A 12,060-nucleotide genomic window follows, 5' to 3' on the forward strand; every position below is an offset into this window, starting at 1 on the left:
GGCTGCGAGGGGNGCGAGGGGGCGGGGTCTGGGCCAGACTGAGAGGGGCCGAGAAGGGAGGGGCCTGGGCAAGCTGCAAGGGGCGGGGTTTGGGCGGGGCTGCGAGGAGAGGGGGGCCTGGGCGGGGCTGAGATGGGCGGGGCTCCGGGGAGGGGAAGGTGAACGACCGTGTGTTGAAGGCTCTGCGAAACCGGAGCGGTGGGGGACTATGCGGAGGGCGGGAGAAATTCCGAGGGGAGGGTCGCGGGAGCCGTGGGCACTCTCAGCCCGGTGTCCGCGGTGTAAGGGTTGGGGCGCGCGGCGCGGCGCCGTGAGAAGCGGCGGGTCTCCAGGTGCGGCCGCGGGCACCTGTTTCTGAGACCCCTGTCTCCGCGCTCGCCCTCCAGCCGTGGGAGCCGGGCCGTGGGGGCGGCCGTCGCGAGCATGCGCACCGGCACTGCGGCGGGCGGGCGCCGAGTCTGGGCGCGGGGACGCGGGGCGGCGCGAAGCGGGGCCCTCTGCCGCCCCGCGCTCCCATGTACGCCTTTTACTCGTTGCTCATCTATATCTTCTACAGTCTCTTTCGCAGGGATGGTGGCGCCGCGGCGGTCGCGGAGCCCGGGGACCCCGCCCAGGTGAGCGGGGCTGGCCGCGCAGCCGTTCGTCCCCCGCCGCCTGCCCCACCCCCACGCCGAGGTTCCCGGGGCGAGGGCGGGCACGAGGCGCGGGGCGACGGGGTCGTGCCGAGGACTGTCGGCTCGGCTCCGGTGCTGGAAGCGTAGATTTCGGCCCCAATCCTCCGGCCCGGTTCGCGGAGGGAAGGGGCCAGCAGGTTGCTTGCCCCCTCGTCAGGGGCGCCCCTGCTCCCTCCCTAGAGAGCCCGCAAGCCCCGGGGTCGCCGGCGGCCAGACCTGCCCGCGCCAGAGCTGTGGACCGAGCTGACCGGCCTGATCGGTAGGTGCGGGCTGGGAGCCCCGCTGTGCGAGGGCGGTGCCGGGACGTCCCTGGGAGGGGCGGAGGCCTGGCTCCAGCACGTGACCCGAAATGCCTCCCGCTCCCCTCCATGACCGGCAGGCAGCTCCGAGCCTGAAGATGGGTCGGAAAGCGGAGCCGAGGGCCGCGCGGCAGCGGTGTCTCTGGAGGAGGCCCTCCTGCGCCTCGCCGAGTTCCTCTCCGTCCAGCTGGGGGCGGAAGAGAGCTGCGGGAGCCCGGCCGACCTGGGCCAGGTGAGCGCGGCGGAGGGGCTGCTGGCAGCTGCCACCTGCGCAGGCCTTCCTGGCTCTCACAGCCCTGCTCCGATTCTTATCTCCTTCGCAGTCTGGCGAGGTCCCCCCACTGTTGACAGTGACCAGTCAGCTCTTGGCCCTTCTGGCATGGCTTCGGAGCCCCAGGGGGAGGCAGGCCCTGCTCCAGGGGACTCAGCCAGCCCCTCGGGTCCGGCCCCCCACTCCAGATGGTGAGTAAAGGGCAGTAAGTTGAAGACGGACTCTGGAGGGAGCAAATCTTAGTAGAACCTGGGCGGCCTGGAGTTCGGGGTCCTGTTCCGGAGGATTTGGACCAGAGACCTCTTTCTTCAGTGCTAACTGGGCCCACCCTACTCCAGGATCCACATCCCAAGAAGAAAGCCCTTCCCACCTCGGCGCAGTCCCAGGCGAGCCACTGGGGGATGAGGCCCAGGGACAGCAGCCCCTCCAGTTGGAGGACGACCAGAGGGAGTGGCAGCGGCTGGAGCAGCTCATCCTGGGACAGGTGAGGCCTCAGGAGCCAGAAGGGATCAGGGGCTGGGGCGCCAGAAAAACGAGGTCCACCCTGTCTCTCGTACTTCTCCCCAGCTGGAGGAGCTGAAGCAGCAGCTGGAACAGCAGGAGGAGGAGCTGGGTCGACTGCGCCTTGGCGTGGTGAGGCTGCGGGGAGGTGGGGGGAGGACCTGGCAGGGCTGGGCATGGAAGGGGGTGCTTCAGGTGAGTACCGAGGCTTCCTCTCCACCAGGGGGCGACAGACTCAGAGAAAAGGGTTCAGCATCTCACCCTGGAGAACGAGGCCCTGAAGCAGAGCCTGAGCCTCATGCGGGACCTTCTGCTGCACTGGGGTCCCGGCCCCCCAACCAGGGCTCCGCAGGTACCCTGCTCCCGAGCTGCAGCCGTTCCTGCAGCCTGGGGCTCCTGCACACCTGGCATGCAGCCACAGTGCCCGAGCCTCCTTGGGACCTCCTGGGATGGTCTGTGCAGGGCAGCCCCATCAGGGTGGCTGATGCCTGTGGGAGGACCCCCTCTCTCCGGGGCCCCTATGAGTGGCTGATCCCAGGAGAGCAGAGGAACCGTGGGAAGGAGCTCTGCGTGGAGTTGGGAGGCATGGATTCACAGCCAGCTCTGCCCACCTCTTGACTTGAGTTTCCCATCTGTGAAATGGTACCGCAGACCGTCCCTCTCTGAGTCCCTCCTGGCCCCCACCCTCCCGCAGGAGGAGGCGGAGGCATTGGTGGAGCTCCAGGGCCGGCTTCAGGAGGCCCAGGACACCACAGAAGCCCTCCGAGCCCAGGTGGGCATGGGGCCCAGGGATCTGTGGCTCGGGGGTGAGGAGGGCTGGGGTACTGGGAGGGGCTTATCTGAGGCAGGGCCTGGTAAGTGCCTGTTTCCTCAGTGACAGGGGTGGGGTTGGGCGGGGCAGCTGGGGGTGCAGGAGGTGCAGCTGCAGGGCCTTCAAGGGGCCCTCCAGCAGCTCCAGCAGGAGACGGAGCAGAACTGCAGGCGCGAGTTACTGCAGATGCATGGGCAGCTGGCAGGTAAGGGCTGGGGCTCGGGCTCACGGGAGGCCCTGGAGGCTGGGCCTTCCCTTCCAACAGACTTCCCTCTCCAGGACTTCGGGCACGGATGGCCAGCCTGCGTCAGGGCTGCGGCGACCTCCGAGGATTGGTCAGCACCTTTACCCAGAGCTGCCAGGGTTCGCTGAGTGAGGCCCGGGGCCAGGTCAGGACCCCTCACTGCCTAGCCCCTCCTCTCTGGGCACCCTATTCACTGTTCTTTTGACGGGGGTGCTCCTGGGGAGTTGGCTGTACTAATAAGTGGGGCTCTGGAACCCAAACAGCTTCTGTGTGACCCAGGGTGGGACTTCACTTCTGGGCTTTGTTTTCATCATATGCATACTTGGTTGACAGTAAACTCTTAAAGGATTGCCTAGAAGCACGGAGGAGACGGATGATGTGGTGTCTCTGTCATTTCTGGGCTTTATCCTGGGGTTACTGAATTGATGTCCCCAGGGGCCCAGAGCCACTGAAAGTTGTGGCTCAGCACAGTTGGGTGGCCCTGTGGGGGCTCCTTGCTGCTCTCAGGACCCTCCCACCCCCCACTTCCGCAGCTCCTTGGCTGACCCCTTGCCTTCTGTACATCTCTGTTCCCTCAGGTGTCCTGGGCCTTGGGGGCACTGTCATCTGGAGGGCCTGGCACTCAGCTCCCTGAGGGGCAGCAAGGGCCCCCAGCCGGATGCCCAGGGCGGCTGCCAGAACTCAAGGGTATGGCAGGCTTGGGAGCCCAGGGGGGCAGGGAGGGTGGCTGGAGGAAGTGCAGCCTCTCTGTGCTTTAGGGTCTGCAAGGCACCTTGCTGACCTGATCCCCACTGCAGGAAATATCCGTGTGCTGTGTCGACTGAGGCCAGGGACATCCTCCAGCCTCGTGAGCGTGGAGCCTGGCCCAGGGGGCACCGTCACCACCTGCTACCGGGGGCGCCATCGTCGATTCCGCCTAGACTGGGTCTTCCCTCCAGACGCCAGCCAGGAGGAGGTGACAGCCTGTCTTTGCAACCATTCTGACCCTTTCTCAGAGTCCCCTGAAGAGCAGGAGAGGCTCCAGTTTCCCGTTCCCAGTCTAGCTGTCCACCTGGAGGAGGGATGGTGGCTGGGCTCTAGCCAGGAGGGAAAGGGAACTGAGGGGGCTGGGAAGCAGGGCAGGCAGCCCAGCTTGGTGCCTCCTCCTCCCAGGCTTCACTACCTGTCCACTCCCCTTTGCTGGGGTCCAGGGTCTTCCCAGCTATGAGGGCCCCTCATTGCTTTATGGCCCCAAGGCCGGCGGTGGGTGGTGGGGGCCATGGGTGAGCAGACAGGCTTCTAGTCTTACTCCGCCCTGCCTGGATCCCACTCTTCTTCCCTACCCTTTTCCTGCCAGACACCTGTGGAAAAGCAGGGGCTCCAGCCCCAGCCCACCCCACCTTCACACACATCTTCATCTGCACGTGCCCTTTGCTGCTAGAGCTCCCATAGCTGAGGAGATGGCAGCTCAGAGCCAGGGAAGACTAGATAAGGGGTAGAATGGCAGCGACTCACGCCCAGGCTGCCTGCCTGCCAGCCTCACAGGGACAGGGTGACGACTGCCCAGCAGGTGGCCAGGGTCACCCTGATTCCCTCTTTTCCAACTGCTTATCTCTTCATCCCACATATCCCTCTGGCCTTAGCCCCACCCCAAACTGCAGCCCTGCATGGGGCATGCTTTGTGCACTGTCCTCTGCATAGCCGTCCTGGACAAGGCCCTCTAATGCAATGTGTCTGAACCTAAGGCATCTGTGGACAAGCCCTCACTTGTGCCCCCGTTTCTGCAGTGGTGCCATGATGTGCTCCTGAATGTCATCCACAGTGCCACCTCCATCCCATCATGGAATCTCAGTAACCCCACTGAACACAGAATTCCAGATTCTAGCCTCGTGGCTGTCTTCAAACAGAGCTGACAGCCCACCCTGTTACCAGTGACCTTCTGGGCATAAAAGCCAGCCATGTTGTTGTCCAAAAGACTGTTGGTGTCTAGTGCCAACGGGGTGAATGTCCCAACCCTGTGTCTCTCTCAGCACCTGTCTGTGCCTGGGCTCCCGCAGGCCTGGCTGGCCACCATCCTCCGTATCTGCAGGCCCTTCCTGGGGTCACACTTTGTGAGCCAAGTACTGCCGTGGCCCTCTAGGTGCACTGCCACGAGCGTTCACAGCAGGTGCCACTGCAGCCCTTACCTCTCAGGGGAAACAGGCACAGGAAGGCCAATGAGTAAACTCCAATCATACCCGGGTTTGAACCGAGCAGTCATGCCCCAACATCTGGGCTTTTTTTTTTCTGAGATGGAATCTCAGTCTGTTACCCAGGCTAGAGTACAGTGGTGTGATCTCAGCTCACTGCAACCTCCACTTCCTGGGTTCAAGCAATTCTCCTGTTTCAGCCTCCCAAGTAGCTGGGATTACAGGTGTGTGCCACCACGCCCGACTAATTTTTTGTGTTTTGAGGAGAGACGGGGTTTCACCATGTTTGCCAGGCTGGTCTCAAACTCCTGACCTTGTGATCTGCCTGCCTCGGCCTCCCAAAGTACTGGGCTTACAGGTGTGAGCTACCTCGCCCAGCCCATCTGGGCTCTTTTAAATGTTTTTTAAAATTTATACTATATATACATATATACATATATATATTTTTGACAGAGTCACACTTTGTCATCAGGTTAGAGTGCAGTGGCGCAATCTCAGCTCGCTACAACCTCTGCTTCCCAGGCTCAAGAGATCCTCCCACCTCAGCCTCCCGAGTAGCTGGGACCACAGATGTGCAACACCATGCCTGGCTGATTTTTTTTGTAGTTTTTGTAGAGACGGGGTTTTACCATGTTGACTAGACTGATCTCAAACTCCGGAGCTCAAGTGATCCACCCGCCTCGGACTCCCAAAATGCTGGGATTTATTTTTCTTTTTTCCACGTTGGCTTCCACATTAGGGACACCACACCTACGCTCTTAACTGCTGTCCCTAGGCCTCCTACGCGGTCTTCAGGACTCCAGAGCCTCTGCATAGGCTGTTCCCTCTTTTCATCTGTCTTTTCCCTTCTTTGCCTGGCAAATTCTTGCAAGCACCACCTTCTCTAGGGAGACAGAGGGTCTCTGTAGAACACACCCTCCCCCATGGTCTCTTAGAGCCATCCTCCCAGGGTACTAGGCTCTGCTTACACCTGCCTTCATGGCACTCCCCACCCCACCAAATAGGTCATAAACAGGCAATGTGGGGAGGACTCAAAACACATTCTCCCGCCTCCCCCCAGGTCTTCAGAGAGCTGGAACCTGCAGTGCTGTCCTGCCTCCGAGGCTATAGCGTCTGCATCTTCACCTATGGCCAGACAGGAACCGGGAAGACCTACAGCATGGAGGTGGGACACAGCCCACGCCCGGTGGGAGAGGCCCCAGGGGCCCTGCATGACTTGGATGTGAGCCCGATGTGTACCCCACTCCATCCTCAGGGCCCTCCTGAGGACCCTGGCATAGTTCCTAGGGCGCTGCAGTCGCTGTTCCGGGAGATGGGGGCTGGCAGGCAGCACCGGGTGACACTCAGTATGGTGGAGATCTACAATGAGGCTGTCAGGTGGGCTGCTCCACCAGGGAGGCCTTCTCCCCACCCCTGGCCCAGGGCCCTTCCGGGTTTCCAGAGAACTCTGGAACCAAGACCTTCCCCTTTCTCACCAGGGACCTCCTTGCCCCAGGGCCTCCCGAGCGTCTGGCCGTGAGGCAGGGCCCTGAAGGCCAGGGCGGGATCCAGGTGGCTGGCCTCACCCACTGGGACGTGCCCAACCTGGAGACACTGCACCAGGTAGGGCTGCTCCGCCTCCGGAGACCCTGTCCTTTCCTTCCAGTCGGGGGCGGGAACCCCGCACCTGACCAGCCCTGTCGCTCCGCCTTCCAGATGCTGAAACTGGGGAGGAGCAACCGGGCCACCGCCGCCACCGCCATGAACCAGCGCAGCTCCCGCTCGCACGCCCTGGTCACGCTGACGCTGCGCGCGGCGACTCCACCGCGCGCTCCAGGCACCGCAGGTACCACGGCCGGTGCCTGAGCCCTGCGGAGTCACCAGCGCACCCGAGGCCCGGCCTTCCCCCATGTCGGGCTCGCTCGCCCCTCTAGGCACGCTGCACCTGGTGGACCTGGCAGGATCCGAGCGCGCACGGAAGGCAGGGGCGGCCGGCCCGCCGCGGGGAGACCCAGACGGCGCCCGGCGCCTGCGGGAAGCCCAGACCATAAACCGCTCGCTGCTGGCGCTGGGAGGCGTGATGGCCGCACTGCGGGCCCACCGGCCGCACGTGCCCTTCCGGGACTCGCAACTCACACGCCTGCTGCAGCCGGCCCTGGGCCCCGGCACCACTGCGGTGCTGCTGCTGCAGGTGGGCGCCGGGGCGGCGCAGGCGCGGGGCGGGTGTGTGCCTGCCGGTCGCCGCCCACCCGGGCCCGCCCACCCGCGCCTCTTGCCTACAGATCTCCACGCGGCCGGAGGACCTCGGGGAGACAGTCTGCTCACTCAAGTTCGCCGAGCGAGTGGGTCAAGTGGAGCTGGGGCCAGCCCGGCGCCGCAGGGTCCCGCGCTCCTCCGGGACACCCTCCTCCCTCAGTACCGACACTCCGCTCACCGGGACCCCCTGCACCCCTACGCCGTCCCCTGGCAGCCCTCCATGCCCCAGTCCTGACAACGGCTCGGGCTCGGCCCTCACGCCCGGAGAGGGCCTGCCCCTGTAGTCCTGAGTGGCGTCCCTGCCCATGGGGTCTCGGGCCAGGTCTCTGCTGGCAGAGGCGGTAGTAAAGTCCCTGTACCCCCATCTTCCAGGGCACAAGCTCCTTAGCCTCTTTGGATCCATTGCCCCTGAACTCCCAGAGTCACCCCTCCACCTCCGCAACCAGTGAAGTGTGTTGTGCCTGGTGAAGTGATCACCCCCCGCCCCCAGTCCTGCATCAGGCCACAGGTCTCAGCTTCCTCCTTATCACCATTTGCTGTTATCACAGCACACAGCAGGGAATCCCAGGCGTCCCCCGGCCAAGTGGTTACCCGAGTCACCACTCCTGACCCAAAAATCAGGCATGGCATTAAAACGTTGCAAATTCCTTTACTGTTATCCTCCCCACCACCGGACCATGTAGGGTGCAGTCTTTACTCCCTAACTCTTTTCCCGAAAAAGGTGCTACCTCCTTCCCAGACAGATGAGAGAGAGCAGGACTTCAGGCTGGACCCACCATAGGGCTCTCCCTCCCCCAGCCTGGAGCACAGGAGGGGAGGTGATGGATGGGTAGTGGGCTGAGAAGAGGGGACTAGGAAGGGCTATTCCAGGCCCAGCCCTGCCCCTCCAGCCTTGCCTCTGAGTGTAGCAGAGACAGAGGCATGACTGACCAGGGTGAGGGTTGTGCCCAGCTGGGCCATGGCCATGCCTGGGGTAGTCCAATAAACACCGTGGACTCCCAGCAAGGTTACTGCCTGGTGTTTCGAGGCTGCTGTGGTCGCAGACACCCACCTGGCCTTGGCTCCCTGTCAACAAGCTGGGAGTGGGAGTGGGAAGGAGGAGGGGCCCATGTCTTACTGGCCTCACAGGCTGCACCAGGAGAGCAGCCAGCCTGGGCCAGGGGCTGCCAGGTCCCGAGGGTGGCTGACCCAAACATCGTAGATACTTTTGTTGGGTGGCACCCCCTGGAAGAGGGCATCTAGATCCCAGAGCAGCCCTGGGGGCCCTTGGGTTTCAGGGGCCACCCCCCAGTAGGCAGAGCTGTTTGATGGTGGGCATTGGGGACAGGAGGTGGGTGGTGGTGCCAAGGGCATTACCACATTGGGAGTGTAGATAGGCAAGTAGGAAGTGGGCAGCTGCCCCCAGAGGGAGGCCCTGTGTCCCCCGCTGGACAGCCCCCCAGGAACTGAGGTGCCCTGCAGTAAGTGGAGAGGCCAGGCCCTAGGCTCTGGGGAGAGGGTTGAGGGCCCGATGTCTCCCCCCTGCAAAGTCTCCCCCTCCACTCTCGTGGGGCCAGGAAGAGGGCAGAGGGACCACAGAGACCTCTCAGAAGAGGGCAGGGGTGGGGTGGGCACTGCCTCCTCCCCACTGTTCCCTGTGCCTGCAGGAACTGGGCTGCTCTGTGGAGCTAGCCCCGGCCAGGGTGCCCCCTCCCCAGACCCCCCTAACAGGGACTTGATGCTGAAGCCCTCACTGGGTGGCGGCGGGGGACTGGGCGGCCGGTAGGGCCGGCCGTGCAGCACGTAGGGGCCCAGGTCCTTGGCGAAGGCTCCGCGCGCACCTCCCTTCTGCCAGCGCCTGCACAGGGCCGTGTTCTGCAGCCTTAGCGCCTCTGCTGGGATCAGGCTCACGTCGACCGCCCAGAAGTTGCCCTTGGCCTGGGGCTTTGCAGGGTCCTTGGGCACCTGGGTGTGGGGGTCAGACATGGGTGGGGCTGCCCAACCTCGGATGCTCAGGACTTCCGCGCGCGCCCCGCCCCCGGGCTCCGACCCTGGCCTGCCCCACCTTGCGGAAGCATCGGTTGGAGGAAAGGTTGTGGCGAATGGAGTCTTTCCAGCCCTCGTAGTCTTCCCTGAAGAAGGGGAACACGGCCTGGACCTGACGGATGATCTGAAACCGCCAGGCGGCCGGCCGGCGCCGTGAGCCCAGACGGGGAGAGTGTAGCGCCCCACCCCTCCCCCACTACCGGGCTCAGGGGCGCGCGGTGCCGACCCCTGCTCGCCCCGAAGAAGAACATTTCTGCGCGGAAGGGCGACAGAGGGGGCAAGGGGCTCCCGGAGAAGGGTCGTGCCTTGAGGCCCTCAGCTCTCAGGACTGGTCCCACTGGCATACCTGGGTGGGCTAGGAAGGTGTGGGGGTTAGGGTTTGAGCCTGGAAGTGGGTGGGGAACGAGTCTGGGGAAAGAGAGAGTGGGGGCCGGGGCCCTCTCACCTGGGCCAGCTTCAGTCTGCGGGAGGGTGCGGCCTGAATCACCAAGGCGATCATGGCCAAGTAGGTGTAGGGGGGCTTGTCATGTCGCAGGTACCTCTTCTTCCTCCTCTTGGGGGGCTGGGAGGGCGACTCTGCCTCTGGGGGCCCCATGCGGGACAGTAGACAGCGTGGGCAGGGGCCTGGCCGGGTGGAGGGTGCAGGGCAGTGGGGCAGTGTAGGAGGCAGGGCCGGGGCCTGAGGCCGGGCTGGGGCAGGCGGGCTGGGGCCTTTATCATTCGGATGGAAGGGGGAGGGGAGGGGAGGAAGAGGCTGTGGGGGAGGGGAGCATGACGAGGGCTGCCACAATTAGCAGGTTTTGGTTAATCTGGAAGGGAGGGGCAGAGAGGATTCTAGTGGGGGCTTCTCCTGAGGCCTCAGTCTCCACCCCTGAGCTACCTTTGGGTGGCCAGGCCCCACTTCAAAGGGGCTGCGATGACCAATGGCTACTTTATCCTGTCTTCCCTGGCCAGGTTTCAGGACCCCATTTAACAGATGGGCGAGTAATTCGCCCATGCCAAGCTCCCAAGGAGTGGGGCATCCCTGGAGTTCTACACCTAGCAGCTAGTAGGCCCTGAACTATGGGGGCTGGATACCCACTCAGGACATGATCAGGTGGGCCTTCCTGGAGGAGAAGGCCATGAAGTCCCCACCCTAGGAACAAAAGGGGGACACATTGACTCAACTGATTTCTTGGGAGTTGCTTCAGGAGCCCAGGTGGACCCCTCACCTCCTCCTCCCTAGCCATCTCTCCTCACCAGCCAAGGCTGGTGTTATGTACCCTGCCTCAAAGCCCAGGTTCTCCTCCCTCACAAGGTGCAAGTTTGCCCAAGAGGATAGCAGCTCTGGGAACTAGCAGGGGTGGTTGGTGCTGGCACCGGGCCAAGGGCCCCCAGACACATGGGGCCCAGGGATATGCTTTTGCCCTTCACTCTGAGAATTCAGCTTTTCTTGCACAGCCCCCACCATGATAACCTCAAAGGGCTGAAAATCTACAGCATATGGTGGGGTCCAGCACACCCCGAGGTGCGGAAGCGAGGGACAGGCAGCGAGTCTCCAAGAGGAGGAGGCCTGGGCTGCAAGGGGCCTTGTATGTGGGGTGCCACACTGCTCCTGCCCACCACACCCCTGGTCGGGTGGTGCCCCTTTTCCTTCTATCTCTGACTCTCCCCTCAGACCCCACGTGGTTTCCCTTAGGACCCCTGTTACCACATCGACTGCTGGGGCCCTCTCTGTTGTGTTCCCTAGGCTATGGCTGCACAGTCCTGTGCCTCATGAGGCTAATACTTGTGGCCTCCCACCCCACTCAGTCAGCAAGGCGTTGTTCTTTCCTACAAGTGTTTGCTGCTGTTGTTTTGAGACAAGGTCTCACTGTTGCCCAGGCTGGAGTGCAGTGGTGCGATCTGGGCTCCGTGCGGCCTCCACCTCCCCGGTTAGGGCAATCCTCCCGCCTCAGCCTCCCAGGACTACAGGCGTACGCCATAGCGCCCGGCTAATTTCTTACTTTTTGGTAGGGACGCGGCCTCCCTATGTTGCTCAGGTTGGTTTACTGGGCTCGAGTGACTCACCGGCCTCGGCCTCCCCCCAAAGTGCTGGGATCACAGACGTGAGCCACCGCGCCAGGCGTTTCCCATAAACTTTTTGTTTGTTTGTTTGTTTTTTGAGACGGAGTTTCGCTCTGTCGCCCAGGCTGGAGTGCAGTGGCGCAATCTCGGCTCACTGCAAGCTCCGCCTCCCGGGTTCACACCATTCTCCTACCTCAGCCTCCCGAGTAGCTGGGACTACAGGCGCCCACCACCACGCCCGGCTAATTTTTTTTTGTAGTTTTGGTAGAGACGGGGTTTCACCATGTTAGCCAGGATGGTCTCAATTTCCTGACCTCGTGATCCGCCCGCCTGGGCCTCCCAAAGGACTGGGATTACAGGCGTGAGCCACCGCGCCCGGCCTCCCATAAGTTTTAAGGCACCCCCCTTTCCACTGGCACCTCCTCGGTGGGGCGCTGGAGGCTCCCCAAGTTCTGACCGCTCATCTCCGACGTCCCGGGCCCGACACCACCCCCAAAGCTGCCACTCATTCCGCTGGCGCCCGTCCCATTGTCTACGATGACTCGGTTTTGTCCAGCATAAATCAATGACCACCGTCCCGGGAGCCCTGGAGTACTTTGAGCCCTTCGCGTCCCACCCGGGCCCCGAGGAGGTCCCAGCCGCGGAGGACTCGCCCGGCCGCCCGCAGCTGTCCCAGTTGGCCCCCGCCCCCGACCGTCCCTCCCAGGACCCGCCCCCGACCGTCCCTCCCAGGCTCCGCCCCCGACCGTCCCTCCCCCAGGCTCCGCCCCCGGCTCCCACGGGGCA

The 12,060-nt window shown here is 63.5% G+C and overlaps 2 protein-coding genes across 2 annotated transcripts; one reads left to right on the forward strand and one right to left on the reverse strand.

Annotated features, from left to right (window-relative positions):
* The first annotated feature begins 144 nt into the window (after window positions 1-144).
* Window positions 145-8,204, forward strand: KIFC2 (kinesin family member C2). The gene is given in 18 exon segments (XM_025395286.1): window positions 145-614; window positions 855-933; window positions 1,054-1,205; window positions 1,297-1,435; window positions 1,583-1,728; window positions 1,812-1,877; window positions 1,969-2,097; window positions 2,440-2,517; window positions 2,647-2,761; window positions 2,836-2,945; window positions 3,379-3,487; window positions 3,598-3,755; window positions 6,029-6,133; window positions 6,224-6,345; window positions 6,447-6,570; window positions 6,664-6,793; window positions 6,882-7,141; window positions 7,144-8,204. Coding segments are annotated over 18 exon segments (2,526 nt in total). The 5' UTR covers window positions 145-515; the 3' UTR covers window positions 7,549-8,204.
* Window positions 7,833-10,395, reverse strand: FOXH1 (forkhead box H1). The gene is made up of 3 exons (XM_025395288.1): window positions 9,674-10,395; window positions 9,248-9,352; window positions 7,833-9,147 (listed from the first exon to the last, which is right to left on the reverse strand). The coding sequence occupies exons 1-3, from the start codon at window positions 9,821-9,823 to the stop codon at window positions 8,326-8,328; spliced, it is 1,077 nt and encodes a 358-aa protein (XP_025251073.1). The 5' UTR covers window positions 9,824-10,395; the 3' UTR covers window positions 7,833-8,325.
* Window positions 10,396-12,060: the final 1,665 nt, after the last annotated feature.

The sequence above is a fragment of the Theropithecus gelada genome, chromosome 8, assembly GCF_003255815.1.
Source record: "Theropithecus gelada isolate Dixy chromosome 8, Tgel_1.0, whole genome shotgun sequence".
Taxonomy (NCBI): domain Eukaryota; kingdom Metazoa; phylum Chordata; class Mammalia; order Primates; family Cercopithecidae; genus Theropithecus; species Theropithecus gelada.